We start from the raw sequence: 18,520 nt of genomic DNA, 5'->3' as shown, positions 1-18,520 counted from the left end.
GGGGTACAATGGTGGTTAGTGAGTCTTCTCGGATGAGGGCAAAACCAAATAAATCACAGGAAGGAGCAAGGAGAGAAACCCGTGAGATGCACAAGGGATTTCTTGATTGTATTTGAGACACTTGCCATGAATAAGTGGCACTTCTCCAAGTTAATGCAAGGACTAGAGAGAGGAATGAGAAAATCAAGGAAATAGAAATGTGGGAAGCTTTGGAGAAGGTTATAAGATCATTGACAAAGGCAAGGTGGGTTAATTAAGGGCTTCACACTTGGTATAGGGGAAAAGAAGTGTTGATAATTTTCGATTGGAGGATTCTAGAGAGGACTTCAAGGGCAGGGGAAAAGAGGAAGGGGGAGAGAGGATTGCCTTGGCAAATTGGTGCTAGAGGGAAAGAAATCCATTGGTGATAACATAGAAGTCGGGAGTGGAGATGCTGTGTGCAACGAAATGGATAGAGGAAGGGAGAAAACCCATATGGGAGGGAACTCACAAATTAATTCCCGTCCGAGAGAGTCAAAAGCTTTGGGAAGGTCAATTCTCAAGAGAGCAACAGGGGAATGTGAAGTGCTGTTAATCCTATGACAATCTTTGTGCAGTTAATTGTATGACAATCTTTGTGCAGTTAGTTGTATGACAATCTTTGCACAAAGGATTCATTCAAAAAAAAAAAAAAAAAACACTTTTTTGCATAAAGGAGAATATTGCCAGCAATGCTTATAACAGAGATGATAGCGAATTGATTTTGCATTCAGTAGAGGGGATGATGAGCCAGGTGGTGTTGCAAGGATTTTGGCAATAAATTTATAGGGAAAATTGCGAAGAGAGATGGGTTGATTGTCTGAGAGAGACGAGGATTCATGCTTCATGGAGATGTGGCAGAGAAATGTTTGAAGAAGCTGCAAATGGCTTTTATGAGTTCCTCCTTAAGGAAGCTCTACACGGGCCTGAAGAAGTCCATACTAAATTCATCAGGACCCGGAACATGATTGGGTTTATGGGAGTTAATAGCAAAAAGGATCTAAGAATCGGTGGGGTTAGCTTGGAGAAAGTCAAGGAGGGAAGTGGGAACGAACAAGTTGATGACATTTGAGGGAATGGGGGATTAGGTTGAAAGGGATGAAGGGGCCAGAAGTGAAGAGAAGGAGACCGCTTGATGCTTGATGCTGGCAACATCAGAGATCTAAACTACTTAATAGAGAGGAGCAAAGGGATGGAGTTGTTGTTATGATGAGCTTTGAGAGAACGGTGGAAAAGGGTAGAGTTCAAATCTGTAAGCTCAGGCCATTTAATCTTGGATTTATGAGGAAAGAAACTCTCCTCTTGGGAGCTAAGAGAATCAAGATCAGCTGAGGGTGATTTCTCTTCCTTGGCAAGGGGAGGGCTGAGAAGTTCTGACTGGAGGAGAGATTGCACTGATGTTCCAAAGGTGGTCAAGTTCTAAGCTTTAGCGCAATTTTGGAGTTGCAAAGCTTTCTGGGAAAGGAAAAAGGGGGAGAGAGTGGCAGTGAACCAGTTTGTCCTGTGCCTCATGAACAGTGGGAAGGGGGGGGGATAGAGATTGGTGCGTTAGTGCTCATTTTGGTGAAAGGAGCTATCGTAGAAGAAGAACCAGCAGTTGAAGCAGCATGTAGGGCTGTTCTAGAACCAGAGAGGTCAATGGAGGCTAACAATGTGACATTAAATGGTTCACCAGAACTAGGAGCAGCACTGGCAATTGGTTCAGTGGTGAATGGTCATCCCCTCCTTGGGCAGCAGGAAGGAAGGATGAATACAACATTGTGAGGAACCAGAGGCTGTTTGACCTTGCTGGCATTTATGATGGCTACCTCGACTGGGTGCTCGGGAGGTCTAAGGGTGAGGTAGCAGCAGGCGACCTACATCCTGGAGTGCGCAGTGACAAGCAAGCTTCTGATGGAGCAGGTGGCATAGGGGGTGTGGAGGCGTTGGATGTAGCAGCAGCAGCAGGAGGTGGATGAGCAGTGACAGACCTTGCAGTTGTGGGTGTGATGACTAGAGACCTTGCATAAGGTGCAATGAGGAGGGATCGGACCCTTTTTCTTTCTCATTCTGATTTATGAAGATCATGAGCTGCCACGTGCTTGGGATGTTGGTCAAGTGCTCACTTGCTGGATGCTTGGGGAAAGGTTCGAGTCCTGGAAGGGGTGTTTCAGGAACCTGGGTAAGACTTCTTACATTTGACCTCTAAGACCATAGTACAAGATTTCATGAAATTTTGACAAGTTTCGGTAGTCACAGGACCGAGATGGAGGTTGAAATTCAAAACTGCAAAGTTTTGGTGAATCTTGTTGAAAATTCAGTTAAATTTTGTTGAAATCTTGAAACTTTGTTGAAATTTTGAAAATTTCAAGGGGTTGTACCGTACGGGGCTTATGGCTAGGGATATATATGGTGGTTCATCTGCTGTTACAGTAGCATGTCTACATATGGGTATGGGGATGGATTCGGTGCATCATTTGTGGACTCCATCTTTGGATATCCATCAGAACCAACACAACCAATTATGCAGTTTTGCAATTAGGTTAGGGTTCATGAGTGTATGGAACATTCCCAAGGGTAGGATATCTACTATATGTTGATGATGCTACCTATAGAAGGGTAGTGACGGACCATATGGATGACTTTATCCTTACAATGTCATGGCTTGCTTATGTCTAATATAACCAACGCATACTTGTGTATACCATGACCCAGAGGATGGATATAACCCACGTATACTTGTGTATTGAGTTCTACTTCTTGTTTTGTTGTTGTTTTTTAATGAAAATCTTAGTTTTGTCTTGCATAATATTGATACTTACATTTGTGAAAATTTCAGACTTCCAATTTTGCCTGCATAAAGCTGGGTATGTGCTAATCAAGAGCACCACTGTGGGTTAGGATTAGGCAAAAATAACTCTCCCATTGAGTTTATTGGCCTCAAATTAGGTAGGACACTGGAAACCAACCCCCCAGAAAAATACAAAAAACCTACTGAAATCTACCACTGATATCTAGTACAATTTTGCCAAATTTAAATGTTTTGCTAGTTCCAAGGGCGAATGGCAAAATGAAACAAAATTTTGAACATTGCCCAAGACCTTGCTAATTGTGGGAGTCTTGTGCACCAGGTATGAACAATTTTATGAGGTTGCTAGGGTCTTGGAGTTCACAGTTTGAAAAACTTCCATTTGCAGTTTTGCACATGGAATGATTTTAGGCAGCTGTTGAATTGTGCACCCGAAAAGCTTAAGCTATTTGCTGAGGAGGCGTAATTGGTATATGAAGTCACCTAGGTCTCTTTATAGTCAGTATGGAATTATTTTACTAAGAGTGAGGTGAGGAATGAGGATTTGATATGATGGTGTCAGAAATAAATCTGTTGGAATTTAGAGGTGGCATTAAGCAACTAATATTTATGCATGGAATGTTCATTGATATGATTCATTTGTTTTATGCAAGGACTAAGAGCTGAAATAGTGAGGAGTGCAATGAGGTGAGAGAATGCTGAAAGAGATATAGATTGGGGTAGTGAGTTTACAACTCCTGTAGTAGATCACAAGTATGTTGGTATAAAGCTTTACTGAGTTGTGCTGAAAATCATGAGATCTCAGTCTTGATAATTTTATCATTTAGCATTTCAGTTACGATGTAGCACACCTTGTTCAAAGGTTCTGAAGTTAAAAAAAAGAGAGCATAACTATACAGGTTTGGCTACTTTCAACAAGAAAATTAGGAAAGGTACTGTAATGCGTGGGTTTTTGGGGCATTTATTACCCAATTTCCAGGTCTTTAGAATGGGCATAGTGGAGTATGAAATTTATCTGCTTATTGTCATTGTCCTGGAATGGATAAAATTCCAGTTTTACATCCCTTCTCATGGTTCAGGATTCTTGCGAGATAGTGGCGGTTAGTAAGTAGTAATGTAATCTGTCTCCTCTCATGTTATTGTTGAAACTAATGTTGGTGACATGAAATCATGGATATATTTGAGAATTTGAAATCCTTTTCTGATACAGTAAGATTACTTTCGCTTTTCATTTCTACTTTAAACACATACATTGACTATCTCGTCCCCCCCTCCCCCTTTGTGTGTGTTGGATCTCAGAGAAGTTGAATTTGAAAAATGCAAATGCGTACAAGTATTTGAGCCAGAGCGGTTGCTTTTCAATTTCTGGAGTGGATGATGTTGAAAGGTTCCAAATTGTTATGGTACTTAAAATAATGATTTATAGCCTATTGCTTTAAGTCTCATTGAGAGAGATTTTGATTTCCTTATTCCTTTCTGTTGTCATGCTCAATGCCTCTCTATCCAAATTCAGGAGGCTATGGATATTGTTCATATTAGCAAAGAGGATCAGCATACTGTTTTTGCCATGCTTGCTGCTGTTTTGTGGTTGGGTAACATCTCATTCAACGTGATTGATAATGAAAACCATGTTGAAGCTGCAGTGGATGAAGGTAAACATTTTTGAAGCTAGAATGTGCATGTCTAAGGATATCGTTGATGATTGTTAACCTGTCTTATGGATATAACTGATGATTTTTGACCTAATTTAAGTTTTAATGTGGACTAATCTTTATTTATCTTTGCTGATCTGAAGTAGTTGTTATAGGGTCCAGCATCTTAGCTGGGTGTGATTCCTTTTACTTATAAAGGTTTAAAGGCTTGGACTGGTTATTGAGGTTATAAGTAGAGCCTGGATTGGTGGACCATAGATATAAAACATCCCATTATGCTTTCATAATGCACTACAATAACAGGAAGAAAAACAAGCCTTGTCCCAAGACTCCCAACTAAATGGAATCAGCATGCTTTCATAATTCACTCTGGCTATTACGAGTTAAAAAAAGAAAATCAACCTTGTTAATCATTATCATCAATAAGATGGGATTTCAAACTTACTTCTAGCCCTCCCACAGTTAAATAATGAGAACAGGCTTGATGATGGGTTTATGACATGAAGCTGGTGTCTGCAACAGCCGGATACAAAATTATATATATATATATTTTAAATTACTTGTGACTGTCTAAAATATAAGATCTGTAAATATTAAAAAGAAAAATTTTAATAATAGAAATTAGCTTAGATACCAAATAGCTCCTAAAGAATTACCTAGTTTTATTTAAATTAGAAGATTAAGTTAATTTCCAATGAGTTATTAAGATCTACATTGTTAGCCGGATGCAAAATACTATCACTTCCCTCCATGTTTGGCAAGTGCAATCAACACAAAAATAAATTCAAAGATCATCTGCTAATGGCCTGATTCCACATTAAGGAGATATTGCTGACATGCCACAACTGGCATGACCTACTTGCCAGTATAGCAACGATGTGCCTGTTACTTTGGGATTTCTTAATTGGTTTATGGTGGCAAAGAGAGAATTTGGAGCTGACATCATCAGAGATGGCCTTCCAAATGTGGTCAGTCCAACATGATTTGGCAGTCCGTTCACTGCACACGTCCCAGATATGAGAAATGGTGGCACCAAAAGCCAATACCGGTGATATCATTAACAAATGAGCCTGAGAAGCAAGGCAGTAGCTAGTGCCATTTGCAATGAAAAAGGAAGGTGATGTCTGGTGTGTGGCCAAATGAAGGCAAGAGCTCTCTGCCAGCTGGCAGATGAGATAAGGAAATCAAATAATAGATGGTGGATGTCTTTGTATCAGGGGGACAAATAAAGCAGGAAACATGGACATGGATGTGGCGATGTAAGAGGAAGGAATGAGTAGGGAGGCAAAGGTTTAGACTGTGCTGGGTAGTGAAAGACTGAGGGGATGTGGCCTTTAAACCACACTAGGCTGGCCTAGGGAGCAGTGGGAAGGGGGATCTAATGAAGTTAACAACAATTATTGATAAGAAGATATATTCCTCCCTCTCTGCACCACCACCTGCACCCAAATAAGACCATGAATATTTGTTATTTATCTATCTATCTTGTTATCTCCAATTCTTCAAAAGTCTGGCAACCCTTTGTTGGTTTGGGGATCCTAAATGCATGCTGTTGTTTATTGTAACTACTTCAAATTTTGCTATCAATGATGTGTAACGGTAACACTCGATTTTTCTTCTCTTACCTTCCACCTTATTTCCGACATGCATGATTCATAATTTGATGCACATCCTCCTAATTTGGCTTTCTTTTTCAGGTCTAAACACAGTTGCCCAATTGATTGGCTGTACTGTTGATGCACTAAGTCTAGCTTTGTCAACTCGCAAAATGAAAATTGGGAAGGATAATATTGTCCAAAAGCTTACACTATCTCAGGTAATATAAACTTTATGAAGCAAATCTTTATCTATCTTACAGACTTTATATGATATACCTTTTTCCAAACTCAATGTGGACCAACGTGCTAGGCCGTTGATCCTCTACTTGGTGGGTTCCTCATGGGATTCTTTTGTACTGAATCCAATCTTATTAGATTATTCCCCACTGAATTCCTATTTTTACATATTATTTATTGACTTTCTAACTGATAGAATAATATGAATACAACTACCTGATAAGAATGACATCAAGAAGCAACTCACGTGTCATTGGTTATTTGCTGCATTTTAAAAATATGAATTTTTGACAGACTGTCCTCATGGGTTGTGATATAGCCAGTCTGGTGTCTTTTAGGTTATATTTGAACCTAAACTCTCTATTCAAATTTTCTTGTTTTAGGCAATTGACGCAAAAGATGCTATGGCAAAATCAATCTACGCTTGCTTGTTTGACTGGTTGGTTGACCAAATCAATAAATCATTGGAAGTAGGAAAGCGACGAACAGGCCGATCCATCAGCATTCTTGACATCTATGGTTTTGAATCATTCGATGTGTGTTTCTCTTATACTCGCTTTTTTAATAATTCGATGTATTTACGGATTTCAAATATTGCAAAGTCTTATTTACTGTTTTCTTTACAGAAAAATAGTTTTGAGCAGTTCTGCATAAATTATGCAAATGAGAGATTGCAACAACACTTCAATCGCCACTTGTTCAAGTTAGAGCAGGAGGTAGGGAGCTGATCTTTTCTGTTTGATTAGATGATACATTAAGTTATTAACATATCACCTTGAGTTTTCTGTTTTTGGAAAATAGATTTCCTTGAAAGTATTCCTGAAAAACTTTGATCATTGGTGGCTGATGGAAAGAGTTTTTATGGTTTTAGACTTTTAGTTAGCCTTGATACTATTATTCTGCTGCACTTTCAAATTCAGACATTTTTCTTTTGTTGAATATTTCACTAGTCCTGTAGTATCTTGTCTAGGAATTTTTCTCATTGAACTCTTTTCATGTACCCAAAATATATTTTCTGGAGTTGGTCATAATATTATGAAAAGGAAACTATCTTTTCTCCTCTCTGTTTTTATAGTTCTATCACTGCTTTCTGACTGGCTTTTATTTCCAACTACATTTTTTGGTGAATAAAATTTTTTCATGAAAGCCCCATGGGGAACATAAAAGAGAATGCATTAGTGTAGGTCAAATCCTGAAAGAAAATAGGATCTGACTTGACTTCACCAAACCCTAAAAGAAATGTACCTTGGGGATGCCTTTCCAAGGCCAAATACTGATCTGGATCGTAGATCAGTAATTCATTCAAAGAGTATCAGCAAAGCTGAAATACAGCATCAAATAATCAGTCTACTTTATTCTAATCTCCAGGGTGTATGATTGGGCTTCTAATCAGCCATACAACTCATAATGGAAATAACAATTAAACCTCTCAAAGAAATAGAACTTAAAAGCCTTGCTAGGACTCCTAGTAGACTTACTATGACTTGGACACTTAAATAAACATAAGAAACTGCCTTATAAGTTAAGTTGCAGATTTTTCATAATTCAATCTATCATATCGATTAATTTGTCTGTCTTCAAACCTGGCCTAGACACTCAATTTTAGGCCAGAGTATAGGCCCATGACTGCATAAACCTTTGGGGGCAACGGCCCAACACCTATGTCTATTAATACTAGGTTGATTTCGAAGGAAAAGAGTCTGATTTGATGCTAGGTCTGTATCAAGGGACTTTTCGGATGATTAAGCCTGAACCTTGCGGTTCCTAGGGTTTGGAAGCGGGTGGCTCTCCATCTTGATGATGCGACAGTAACTGATCAGAAGTTGAGGAGACAAAGTGGAGAAGCATTATTGTAAAGGAGTGTAGTCAGAAGATGGAGAAGATCCAGAGCAGTCTAGCATGGCTGGCATTAAGGCATTGGAAGAGCCTTGGGATCTGCTGGGAGGGGAGCCAGAAGCAGGCTGTCTCCTAGAGGCCTTGTTAGTGAAGGAGCTTCTTTCATTCAGGATTGGGTCATGGTTTTTTTTTTTTTTTTTGGGGGGGGGGGGGGGGGTGTGAGGAGGGGGGTTGATGCTGGGAGCAGGGTAGAGGACTGGTTCAGTGGGAGGGGCATTGGAGTGGTAAGAAGTAATGGTGGACTGCGGTGTGGCAAAGAGGTTATAGGGGGAGGATGGAGGGACTGGGGAGGTCAGCAACAATGGAAGTACAGGTAGCAGGACCTTTGTTGAAGCAGAGATTGGATTGGTCACCAGAAGTTTTGCAAAAGATGCAGCGTGAAGGCATCAACTCATACTTGACTGGTTGATCGAACCCATATCCATCTTTCATGATTGAAACATTGATGCAGAGCCTGGCAAATGATTCTTTCTCTATTGTTCTAGCATTGCATAGAGGGGTAGCCTATGCTTGAGAAGATACGATTGAGACCATCACTGCTCCATTATTGAAGGGGGAGCCTAGAGTGGTCAATCCAAAGTAAGATCACGTTGAAATCTTCTTTTTAGGGTTTCAGTTGGCATAGGAAGAGCATCTTTAACCAGCTGGGAAGGAGTAGTGATGTAGCCTCAGTAGGATGAGGGCCAAATCCTAGATCAATTAGGGAATTAACAGCCAAATTAGGTTTTCTAAAACCCTGTGTTGAAAGAAACGATTGTAGTAGAATGGCTTATTGATCCATGATCTCAAGCCCTTTATTTATAATAAAGAGGAAAGTAGACTATTACAAGGAATAGAAGTTTACATGAATGCAAACTCTAATTTAACTCCTATACAAACTCTTATTAGACTCCTAATAGAATCCAACACTCCCCCTCAAGTTGAGGCATGGATATCACACATGTCCAACTTGACCAAAAAAGTATAAAACATCTGTCCAGGTAAACATCTGCAATTTGATCTTCAAACTTATAGATTACGTCTGCCTTATAGACTTCCATTTGATTTGTCCTCATCTTTACTGCAACTTTATGTCTCCAAGGAAGAACGCCCAAGTAAAAAAGTAGAATCTTCAAATGTTGAGAAGACTAAATTTATGCACAAATCTGAGGGAAAATATATTTTTGGGGTAACAATAGCTAGGGTAAAACAGCCAAAGTGAAAGTTTTGATTTGTAGCAATGTTAGATCTTTAAAGGGAAAGTTTGCCAAGGGACAATCTCTAAAGGTAGGGGAAAATTTGTCAAGATAAGTGACAATCTCCAAAGGTAATAGAGATCAAGTTCTGCAAAGGTCAAACGACAAGTCTTTTGCAAGGTTAGATCTCCGAAGGGAAGATGTCAAGTTAAGGGGCAAATCTCCAGGGTTAACAGAGATCAAGTTCTGCACATTCAAAAAGATAGCTCTATAGCAATGTTAGATTTCCAAAGTGGAAGATTGCGAAGGTAAGGGACAAACTTTCAAAGGTAACAAAGATCAAATTCTACATAAGGAAGTCTACATGAAAGGCTTTGAATTGTAGACATCTTCAATCTCCCCCTCACGTGTAGCGTTACACGTGGGAAGATAATAACAAAGGAAATTCCAATGGGGAGACTTGAAAAGGAAGAAATTGTAATGGTAAGATAAAAGTATCAGGAAAACAAATCTAGAGAAAATGACAAAATTTGAAAGGGGGTTGACCGAGCCTACGGTGCCATTAATGAAGGTCTGATATTACCGAATGGACCGGATTAGAAGATGTAGTCAAAGCGAAGTAGATCCTCCAATCGGCTCCAGCAAATAAAGTCCATTTACCACGACCAATCTCCTTCCCCAGATCCCGAAGTAGCTAGGTAGGAGTTAGTAGGGGTAGTAGAGGAAGCAAGTGGTCGAGGCTGTACCGGCAAGAGAAGATCGCATAATACGTCGCAGAGTAGCGAACTCCTCTCCGCGAAAAACCAACGTCTGCAGAGGGTGTGGTGGAAACTGTCTCGTAAAGATTAGCCTTTTGTTTTCCCCTGTCTTTGTGCTCGTTTTTGCTCAAAATCAGCAAGCTTCCCATGCGATTTCCAACAATTTTCCTTGGTATGATATGGTTTGTGACAGTGCTCACACTTAACAATCTCCTTAGCCGGATCGGATTTAGTGCGAACAGATCATAAAGCTGATTTCTCCATAATAGGAGTATGAAGCATGACTAATCGACGACTTTCCTCACACTGAACAAGAGCATAAGACTGTTCTAGTGTAGGAAAGGGAGAATGACTTAAGACTTGCACTCTGATCTGATCGTACTCCACGTTCAAACTTGCCAAGAAGTCATATACTTGAATCTTATCAATGTACTTCTTATATGTCGCCACATCATCTGGATTAGTGGGGTGATAATTCCCATAATGATCCAACTCTTGCCAAAGAGATCGCAACTCAAAGATAATAGTGGGCCACAGTTAGTTCCTTTTGGGTAGTCTCATGAAGCTTCTTTCGTAGCTCATAAACCTGTGCATCATTCCCCAATTGTCCATATGTTTCAGTAGTAGCCTTCCAGATTTGGGTTGCAGTATCAAGTAATAGGTAACCCCGGGCAATATTTGGATGCATGGAATTCAAAAGGAATGACATAATAAGAGGGTCGTTTGATATCCATTTATCCTGTAAAACACCTGCGGTAGTGGGTTTGATAGTAGTGCCCGTAATGTATCCAACTAGTCCTCTTCCAGCAATAGTCAGGTAAGCAGATTAAGACCAGATCAAGTAATTTGTGCCGTCAAATCTTACCGAAAGAGAATGAAAAGTGGAAAAATATTCGGATCCAAGTGGGAGCAAAGAGTATCATCAATAGTTGTCATGTTGACAAAATTATCTGCAGCTTCTTCGGTCTTCACCCTTTCGAAGTAACAGAAACGTCGCAGAATGCAATAGCCAAACAACTCAGACAATTTTTCTCCTTTTTTTTTTTTTCCCCTTCAGAATAGCAGATTATAAGAAAAAAAAATAACAAAATGGTTTGGCCAAATATGCAATGGTCTGGTTTGGTCTAAATTCAGAGAGAACCAAAATATGGTCTAAAGTTGGAGAGAACCAAAATATGGTTCGACCAAGATTTATTGTTTACCTGGTTCAGTTTGATTCGTTTTCTCTGCTTCTTCTTGAAGTCCCAAAAACTGGAGAGACGAAGCAAGTAGCAGCAGCGATGGTGTTTCTTCTCTTTCTTCTCTTCTTCTTTCCTTTTCTTCCTGGTCTTCCCTAATCGAACCCACTGTAGTGCAGTGGGTACTGAAGAACAGAGAAAAAAAAGGAGATGGGTTGCGAGGGTTTGCGATGGGTGTAGTGGAACTGAAGAACCGAAAAAAACAGAACTGTGGGTTGCGAGGGTTTGCGATGGGTGCAGATGTAGCGGTGATGGTATGCCAGAAAAAAACGATGGGTGAAAAAAAAATTCAGGGAATTTCGATGGCTTCTGGCTCGATAAGAGATGCAACGGTGATGGTATAAGCAGGGTTCCTCTTCTCTTCTTCTTTCCCTCCTTTTTCTTGTTCTTGCAAGTGGCAGATTTCTCCCAAAATCGAAGAATCGATAGGTGCGAGGAAATTTCCGAATTTGAATATCTGCGATAGTTGCAGAAAAAAAGAGGAATTTGAATGTCTGCGATAGTTGCAGAAAAATCCTGCGATGGTTGTAGAAAAAGTTCTGCAATTGTTGTAGAAGAAAGAGCTCTACGATGGTATTACAGTTGCAGAAAATTCCTGCGATGGTTGCAGAAAATTCTGCAACTGCGATGGGTTTTACGGTAGCAGAAGAAAGAGAAAATCTGCAAAAAATCTGCGATGGGTTTTGCAGAAGGAAAAAATTCTTCAATCGAACTTAGGCTCTGATGCCATGTTGAAAGAAACGATTGTAGTAGAATGGCTTATTGATCCATTATCTCAAGCCCTTTATTTATAATAAAGAGGAAAGTAGACTATTACAAGGAATAGAAGTTTACATGAATGCAAACTCTAATTTAACTCCTATACAAACTCTTATTAGACTCCTAATAGAATCCAACACCCTGCCTCCAGGGTTTTTGGTGGTTGTAAGAGGGGTGTGCAGGATTTGGTTAGGGTTTACAGCTTAGGGTTGTTGAAAACCTAATCTGAACCTTGCTGTTTTGGTTTCAGATTCAAGTTCCGGAAGTTTAAGGTTTTGGGGAAATTAGGGTTTCAATTTCTAGGGTTCCTGGGGAATGATTAAGATGCTACTTGGAGTCGAGTAATCAGGGATTGAGGGGATGGTGAGTCTAAAAAGGGAGGGATTTCAGTGGTAGGGATTCGGAGATAAAGAATTTAGGTTTTGTGAAAGAACTAGGGTTTCAGATTTTAGGTTTCTAGAGGGTAACTAGGGCTAGGGTTGGGGTCAAGTGCAAGATGAGGGGAGGGGTTGTGTTCGTAGAACAGGAAGGGATTTGGTGGAGGGAATAAGGAGTTCTGGATTCTAGGGTTTTGGGGGAAGAAGAAGTGCTGCAGGAAAGGGGGAGGGAAAATACTAGGATGCAATGGAAGGGGAAGGAGAAAGGGGGCTGGGGTGTTTGCTTAGCAGTTTAGGAGGCTGTGGATGAAGAAGGAATGAAAGAATACCGAAATAATAAAGCTGCTGTAGGGGAATTCCTGAATTACAAACCCTAGAAGCCTCAATCAAACCTCACTCTCTCCTGTAACTCCTTCTCAATAATTTTATTCATGAAAACTGCCTTGTTACAAGCATTAGGCTGTCTATTTATAGCCTTTAATAGACAACTCCTAATAGTACTCAACTTTGAAACATACAGAAGGACTTTGTTTTAAATAGAATCCTATTCTAAAATAGGATTTCAACTTAACTACTCCCAGACTGACTCAAATAACAAAATAAAGGTAGAACTGGACTCCTACCAACATACTGAATTCAGCTATAGACCTAACTGGGCTTGATTAGGACGGCAAAAATTACCAAAATTTCCCTACTATGGATCAAACTTCCTGTGCTGCTGGGCATTGCTGTAGGATGCTTGGCAGCAACCTTAAGCCTTCTTTCGGTCCTTATGGGCCTTCTTGGGGTTGGTTTGGGTCCTACATCAAGTATTATCAAGTGCATGAGATTTGGCTTCATCGGAGAAGAATTTGAAGGTGAATACTCCACTTCAAGGAGGTATCTATGCGTTAAGCCTTCAACTTCCCAATGTTTTTAGAGGGGTGCCTTACTTATGTTGAATGAAGGTCTAAGCCAAGTGGCCATCCAAATAGGATTTCCATATTCAATTTTAGGGAAAGACAAGCATCGGACATTGGGCGTATGTGGTGAAGGCGTGAAGCCATCAGCATGGTGGGAGATCTTGCGAGATATCTCGTTTTTTCACATAGGCGAGATGAGATGGAAGTCGAGAGCAAAGAGTTGGGATATTTCACTCGAGATCTTGCCATATCTCGCCCTGGATCTCGTTGGAACTCTCAAATTTTGCCTTTTTTTGTGGATTTCGGCTGGATTTTCACTTGGAACTATTCTTAGCACATCTACAACATCAAAGGAAGATCAATCATTCTCTACTTGTCTTATGAACTTATGATTTAATGACTTATATAATGGATGTATAATTTTATTATTCTATTCTTGAAAAATGAGATTGTGATACTCATATGGATGGAATTTTGATAACATTTAGGTTACTTGATGCATCTAATACACTTGCTTTTTATTTATATGCCTTAAAAGTTCTATATTACATGTTGTATAACCTTGCATTCCCTAATCCTACAACATTTCGATTTCACACTATGGGTAGACTTAGAAATCATGTATAGGGTTGTTTTTTGACAAATCCAAGGCCACTAATGTGTTCAAAAGGCCTTAAATAGGTTAAATACCAAGTTTCAACCCAATTGGGATCCTAAAACCCACCGAGATGGGCCACCGAGTTGATGCCAATATATCTTGACCGAGATCTCGCTGAGATGGTCGAGATCTCGGTTTTTCAAGGTGGCGAGATTTCGCTTGAGAGCGAATCTTCTACCATGGCCATCAAAGAAGGGTTCAGTGAAATATAGAACTAAGTTAGGTTAGCTGAGGCAGAGAAGAGGGAGCACCAGGATTTAGTTCCCACTGGAAGGGGGAGGAGAGCCATCTTGGGGGAATGGATTTTTGGTGGGCTGGGGCGGGGGCCACATTGGGAAGAAGAGGTCATTGCGGAAAACCAGAAAACATACTTTCTTTCTCTACAACTTTTAAATACTGGTAACATGGTTTGTAGTTTTGGCTGCAACAATCAAACTTTATTGCTCATCTTTTTCACATAGTTTTTCGTCAGTACCCTTTTTGGTTCGTTCGACAATCTTTCATAAAGTGGGTTGACTTCTGTTGCCAAATTATATTTCCTGAGTAAGCCAACTCAGTTTTGTCTGAAAACTAATGCACTTAACACTGTCTATCAGTGTATGGTGTAATTTGTTCTTAACTAGAATAGGAACTCCCTATTTATTAGAACCCTTCCTTCACGAAGAAAGACTTAACCTCTTTTTAGATGTGTTTTGTATTAGTAGAGGTGATCTAATTACCAGATGGTCTTGAACAACTTTATAAGTTAAGTATTATTTTCTCTTGATCCATGGGTTGCTACCTGATTAGGTTACTGGATCAATTATTAGGTTCCTGAAAAATTTAGGAGTGCATGAAACTTATGAAATTAAGGATGAGTGTGTATATTTGATTAGTCATTTTCCTTATTTTATTCTAATTCCTGCCTTCATAGTAAGCTACCGAAAGTTTGGTGTTTGTCACCCAATTGATGAATGTGTACACAATCAGATGGGACTGCTATTGAATATATTGTTTGTGGTCCTGGACTTCAATAAGATCTGAACCTCTTACTTGTGGAGTGGTTCAAAGTATGGACTACACGGTCTTGAGCTATTTACACTCAACACCTCTATCAAGGTTTTGTAGTCAACTCCAATAAGGATCACCTGACCTGAAATTGAATCAGATGGTCCTGTTACATGCATATTAGGGATCATCCAATCCACTTGCAAGATAATTTTCATTCAAGTGGATTGAACAATGCAACCTGGATGTGATTAAGGCTGAGTTGGGATTATTACCTCAGGTCCAGTAAAGATATCCATGCACCTGTGGCAAGATATGTTTTTTTCCTTACTATACACTATACAGCAACAACATAACCTTACCCCAATTAAATGGGGTTTAGCTGGGTATCTTGCTATGTTATTCTTTTTATTTGTTTTGTCCCTTTCCGTTATTAGAAGTGATTTAGAACTAATGTCTTGTGGTATATAAACATCTGCTGGAAGTTCATAAACAGAGGGTCATCATTATGAATATCATGTGTAAATGTAGTTATGACTTATGAGTTGAGTTGACTTTGTTGTTATTGATCAATAACATAGATTCACCCTTTCAGGAATATATCCAAGATGGCATAGACTGGGCAAAGGTTGACTTTGAAGATAATCAAGACTGTTTAAATCTTTTTGAGAAGGTATGCCATTAATTCATTATTCATGGTACTATGCTGGATTTATCTGTTTGTTTGCATTAGTAGCAAATAGTTTACGAGGGAGATACGGTGTTGAAGAGGAAGATGTTCGTATTAAAAGCAACAGCGTGAATTTTTCAAGCATTACTACTCTCTACTTTCTGGATTGCCATTATTTCCTTTGTATCTGTGTAATAGTTTCCAAGTGCCTTCAGCATACACCAAAATCCCCAAGAAAAAATAACCATTATTATCTTTGATAACATCTTCCAAATCTGAATTTCTCAGACTCTGCAGGGAAAGGGAACCCCTTGATCCCCTTTCTCTTTGGAAAACATGAAGAATCTTTAGATGTATTTCATGATTTTTGCTTGAACAATTGAAAATTTTCAATATTCTGCACATTTGGCGGCTAGTTATGAAACGTTTGAATGTTGTCAGCATGTGTTACAGTTGTCCAACCTTGACCTTTTCACTTTCCAGATAACCATTCATTGTGGTTGTATTTAATGAAACATTGAAAAAATGTGCCTCCATAGCACTTGAAAGAACTGCTGGACGCTCTACTGGCACCAAAGTTTGCAAATTATTTTATGTTGGCTAAGAAGAGGGATCCATTTATCTACCCCTTCAAGAAAAGGAAGTTGCAGAAAATAAAAAGTCATAAGAAAGGCTATAAAAACAAGTACTTGGAAAAAGTTCTGAAACCTTGTGTGAGCACTCCACATTGTGGACAGCCTCAAGGGTTTTGATTAAGCTTTATGAGACATCTTACATACACTAACCAATCCCCAACATCCTGGATACCATGTGATGCATCTATCTTAGCCTGGCTGGATTGACATGACCCACTTTGAAGGTCAAAACTAAGTATGTCCTAAACCAGTTTTTTTTGGCTGGCAATGGCTGGTAGTTTAAATTTTTTAGGATGAAATCTTCTATTTTTTTTGAATGGGTAGATTATGTTGGATTTTGTTTAGTGTTTTCCTTATTTGAGAAGTTTCCTTTTTGAGTTGTCCCGTTTTAGTTAGGTTTCTATTTTTGTGAAAGAGTCTGTTATATCTATATTTTGTAATGCTGGGAAAACACAGGTTTGACAGAATGAACTGAATTTAAGCTCATCTGATGCAGTTTCCTTAGCATGGGCTTTGGTATTGTTAATCATTCTCCCCTCCTTGTGTGATTCTTCACTCTTCCCCTCCTTGGCACCCGCCCCTTCTCCTTACGGGCCCATCACTTGATGTCATTGTCACGGAAAAGCAATGACCCCTGTTTTTGAAGACTTTTTGTTAGCTCCATGTTAAGGGGTTCTTCATTATCACCTTACAGCAGAATGTGCCATTTCCTTCTAGTTGTTTAGAAGCTATTTGATCAATTTAGTGGCTTAGTTGAGTTTTCTTTCTCATATACAATCAATTTGTATTCCATTGGAAATCAGAAGGAAGATTAATTAAATAATCAAATCATAGTTCCATTGTTTTTTTAATACAAGCAATTTATATTTCCACTGCTTACTTTTAGGACATATTTCTGTTGCTATATGTGTTGAATTGATTTCTCGTCATCAATTAGTTAATGATTTTACTTTTGAACTGTATTTTTCTAATTGTCTGTGCAGAAACCATTAGGTTTACTGTCTCTGTTGGATGAGGAGTCTACTTTTCCAAATGGCACTGACTCGACATTTTCTGACAAACTGAAACGGCATCTGAGCTATAATTCTTGCTTCAAAGGAGAACGAGGCAGTGCTTTCACTGTCCTCCATTTTGCAGGAGAGGTTGGTGCTTGTCCATCTTCAAACTCTTTTGTATGAAGAACATGGAGGGCACTTATGCATCTCTACTTTTTCTACCTAATGATTTGAAATTTATTTGCTTCTATCTCAGGTTACATATGATACAAATGGGTTCTTGGAGAAGAACAGGGATCTATTGCACCTGGACTCTATTCAGCTTTTGTCATCTTGCACATGCCGACTGCCTCAGATATTTGCGTCAAATATGCTTATGCAGTCTGAGAAACCAATGGCGGGTACTATATATAAATCAAGTGGAGCAGATTCCCAGAAGCTGAGTGTTGCAACAAAGTTTAGGGTAAAAATATAATTTAGTTTCCTTCCTGTGCCTGGACTTGAGCAACCTCAGTGATTGTTGTTTCTATACCATAATATTTGTCTTTTACATTTTATATATAAACTGAATTCATGTGTCAAGACCTGTCTCGCCTAAGTTTAGGTATATGCCGTTCTGATATTGTCTGTATTAACTTGTATAATTTATTTAGGGACAACTTTTCCAACTCATGCAACGGCTGGGGAACACTACTCCTCACTTCATTCGATGTATCAAGCCCAACAATTTTCAACGTCCTGGTACCTATGAACAGGGACTAGTATTGCAGCAGCTAAGATGTTGTGGAGTCCTTGAGGTAGTTCGTATATCAAGATCAGGCTATCCTACTCGGATGTCTCACCAAAAATTTGCAAGAAGGTTTTTTTCTTGCTAGATCTCCTCTATTCTTGTAGTAACAAGTTCTCTCAGAGTATGTATTCTACATGAGCCTAAGGTTTCCCTCCCCTGGTGGTTGTTTTATATCTCATACCAGATATGGTTTCCTTCTTCTGGAGAGTGTTGCATCTCAGGATCCACTAAGCGTTTCAGTTGCAATTCTACATCAGTTCAATATTCTGCCAGAGATGTATCAAGTGGGCTACACTAAATTATTTTTCCGAACAGGACAGGTAGGATATTTTACATACTCTGTCTAAACCAAACTATAATTTATGTGTAATATGCACTTAGAAATTT

The 18,520-nt window shown here is 39.2% G+C and overlaps 1 protein-coding gene across 1 annotated transcript in view; it reads left to right on the top strand.

Moving 5' to 3' along the window:
• LOC149012656 (myosin-1-like) overlaps positions 1-18,520 on the top strand; it is a 61,396-nt gene that overhangs the window by 17,561 nt on the left and 25,315 nt on the right. Inside the window, exons 10-19 of the mRNA XM_089160225.1 lie at positions 4,106-4,209; positions 4,320-4,458; positions 6,156-6,274; positions 6,677-6,829; positions 6,920-7,009; positions 15,639-15,716; positions 17,332-17,490; positions 17,600-17,806; positions 17,997-18,202; positions 18,318-18,453. Coding sequence (XP_089016351.1) covers positions 4,106-4,209; positions 4,320-4,458; positions 6,156-6,274; positions 6,677-6,829; positions 6,920-7,009; positions 15,639-15,716; positions 17,332-17,490; positions 17,600-17,806; positions 17,997-18,202; positions 18,318-18,453 — 1,391 coding nt within the window. The remainder of the gene's footprint in view (positions 1-4,105; positions 4,210-4,319; positions 4,459-6,155; positions 6,275-6,676; positions 6,830-6,919; positions 7,010-15,638; positions 15,717-17,331; positions 17,491-17,599; positions 17,807-17,996; positions 18,203-18,317; positions 18,454-18,520) is intronic.

This window comes from Hakea prostrata, chromosome 6, assembly GCF_041222555.1.
Source record: "Hakea prostrata isolate BN-2017 chromosome 6, UWA_Hpros_2, whole genome shotgun sequence".
NCBI lineage: Eukaryota > Viridiplantae > Streptophyta > Magnoliopsida > Proteales > Proteaceae > Hakea > Hakea prostrata.
The sequence above is the reverse complement of the archived record's forward strand: the minus strand, read 5'-3'. Positions and strand labels throughout refer to the sequence as shown.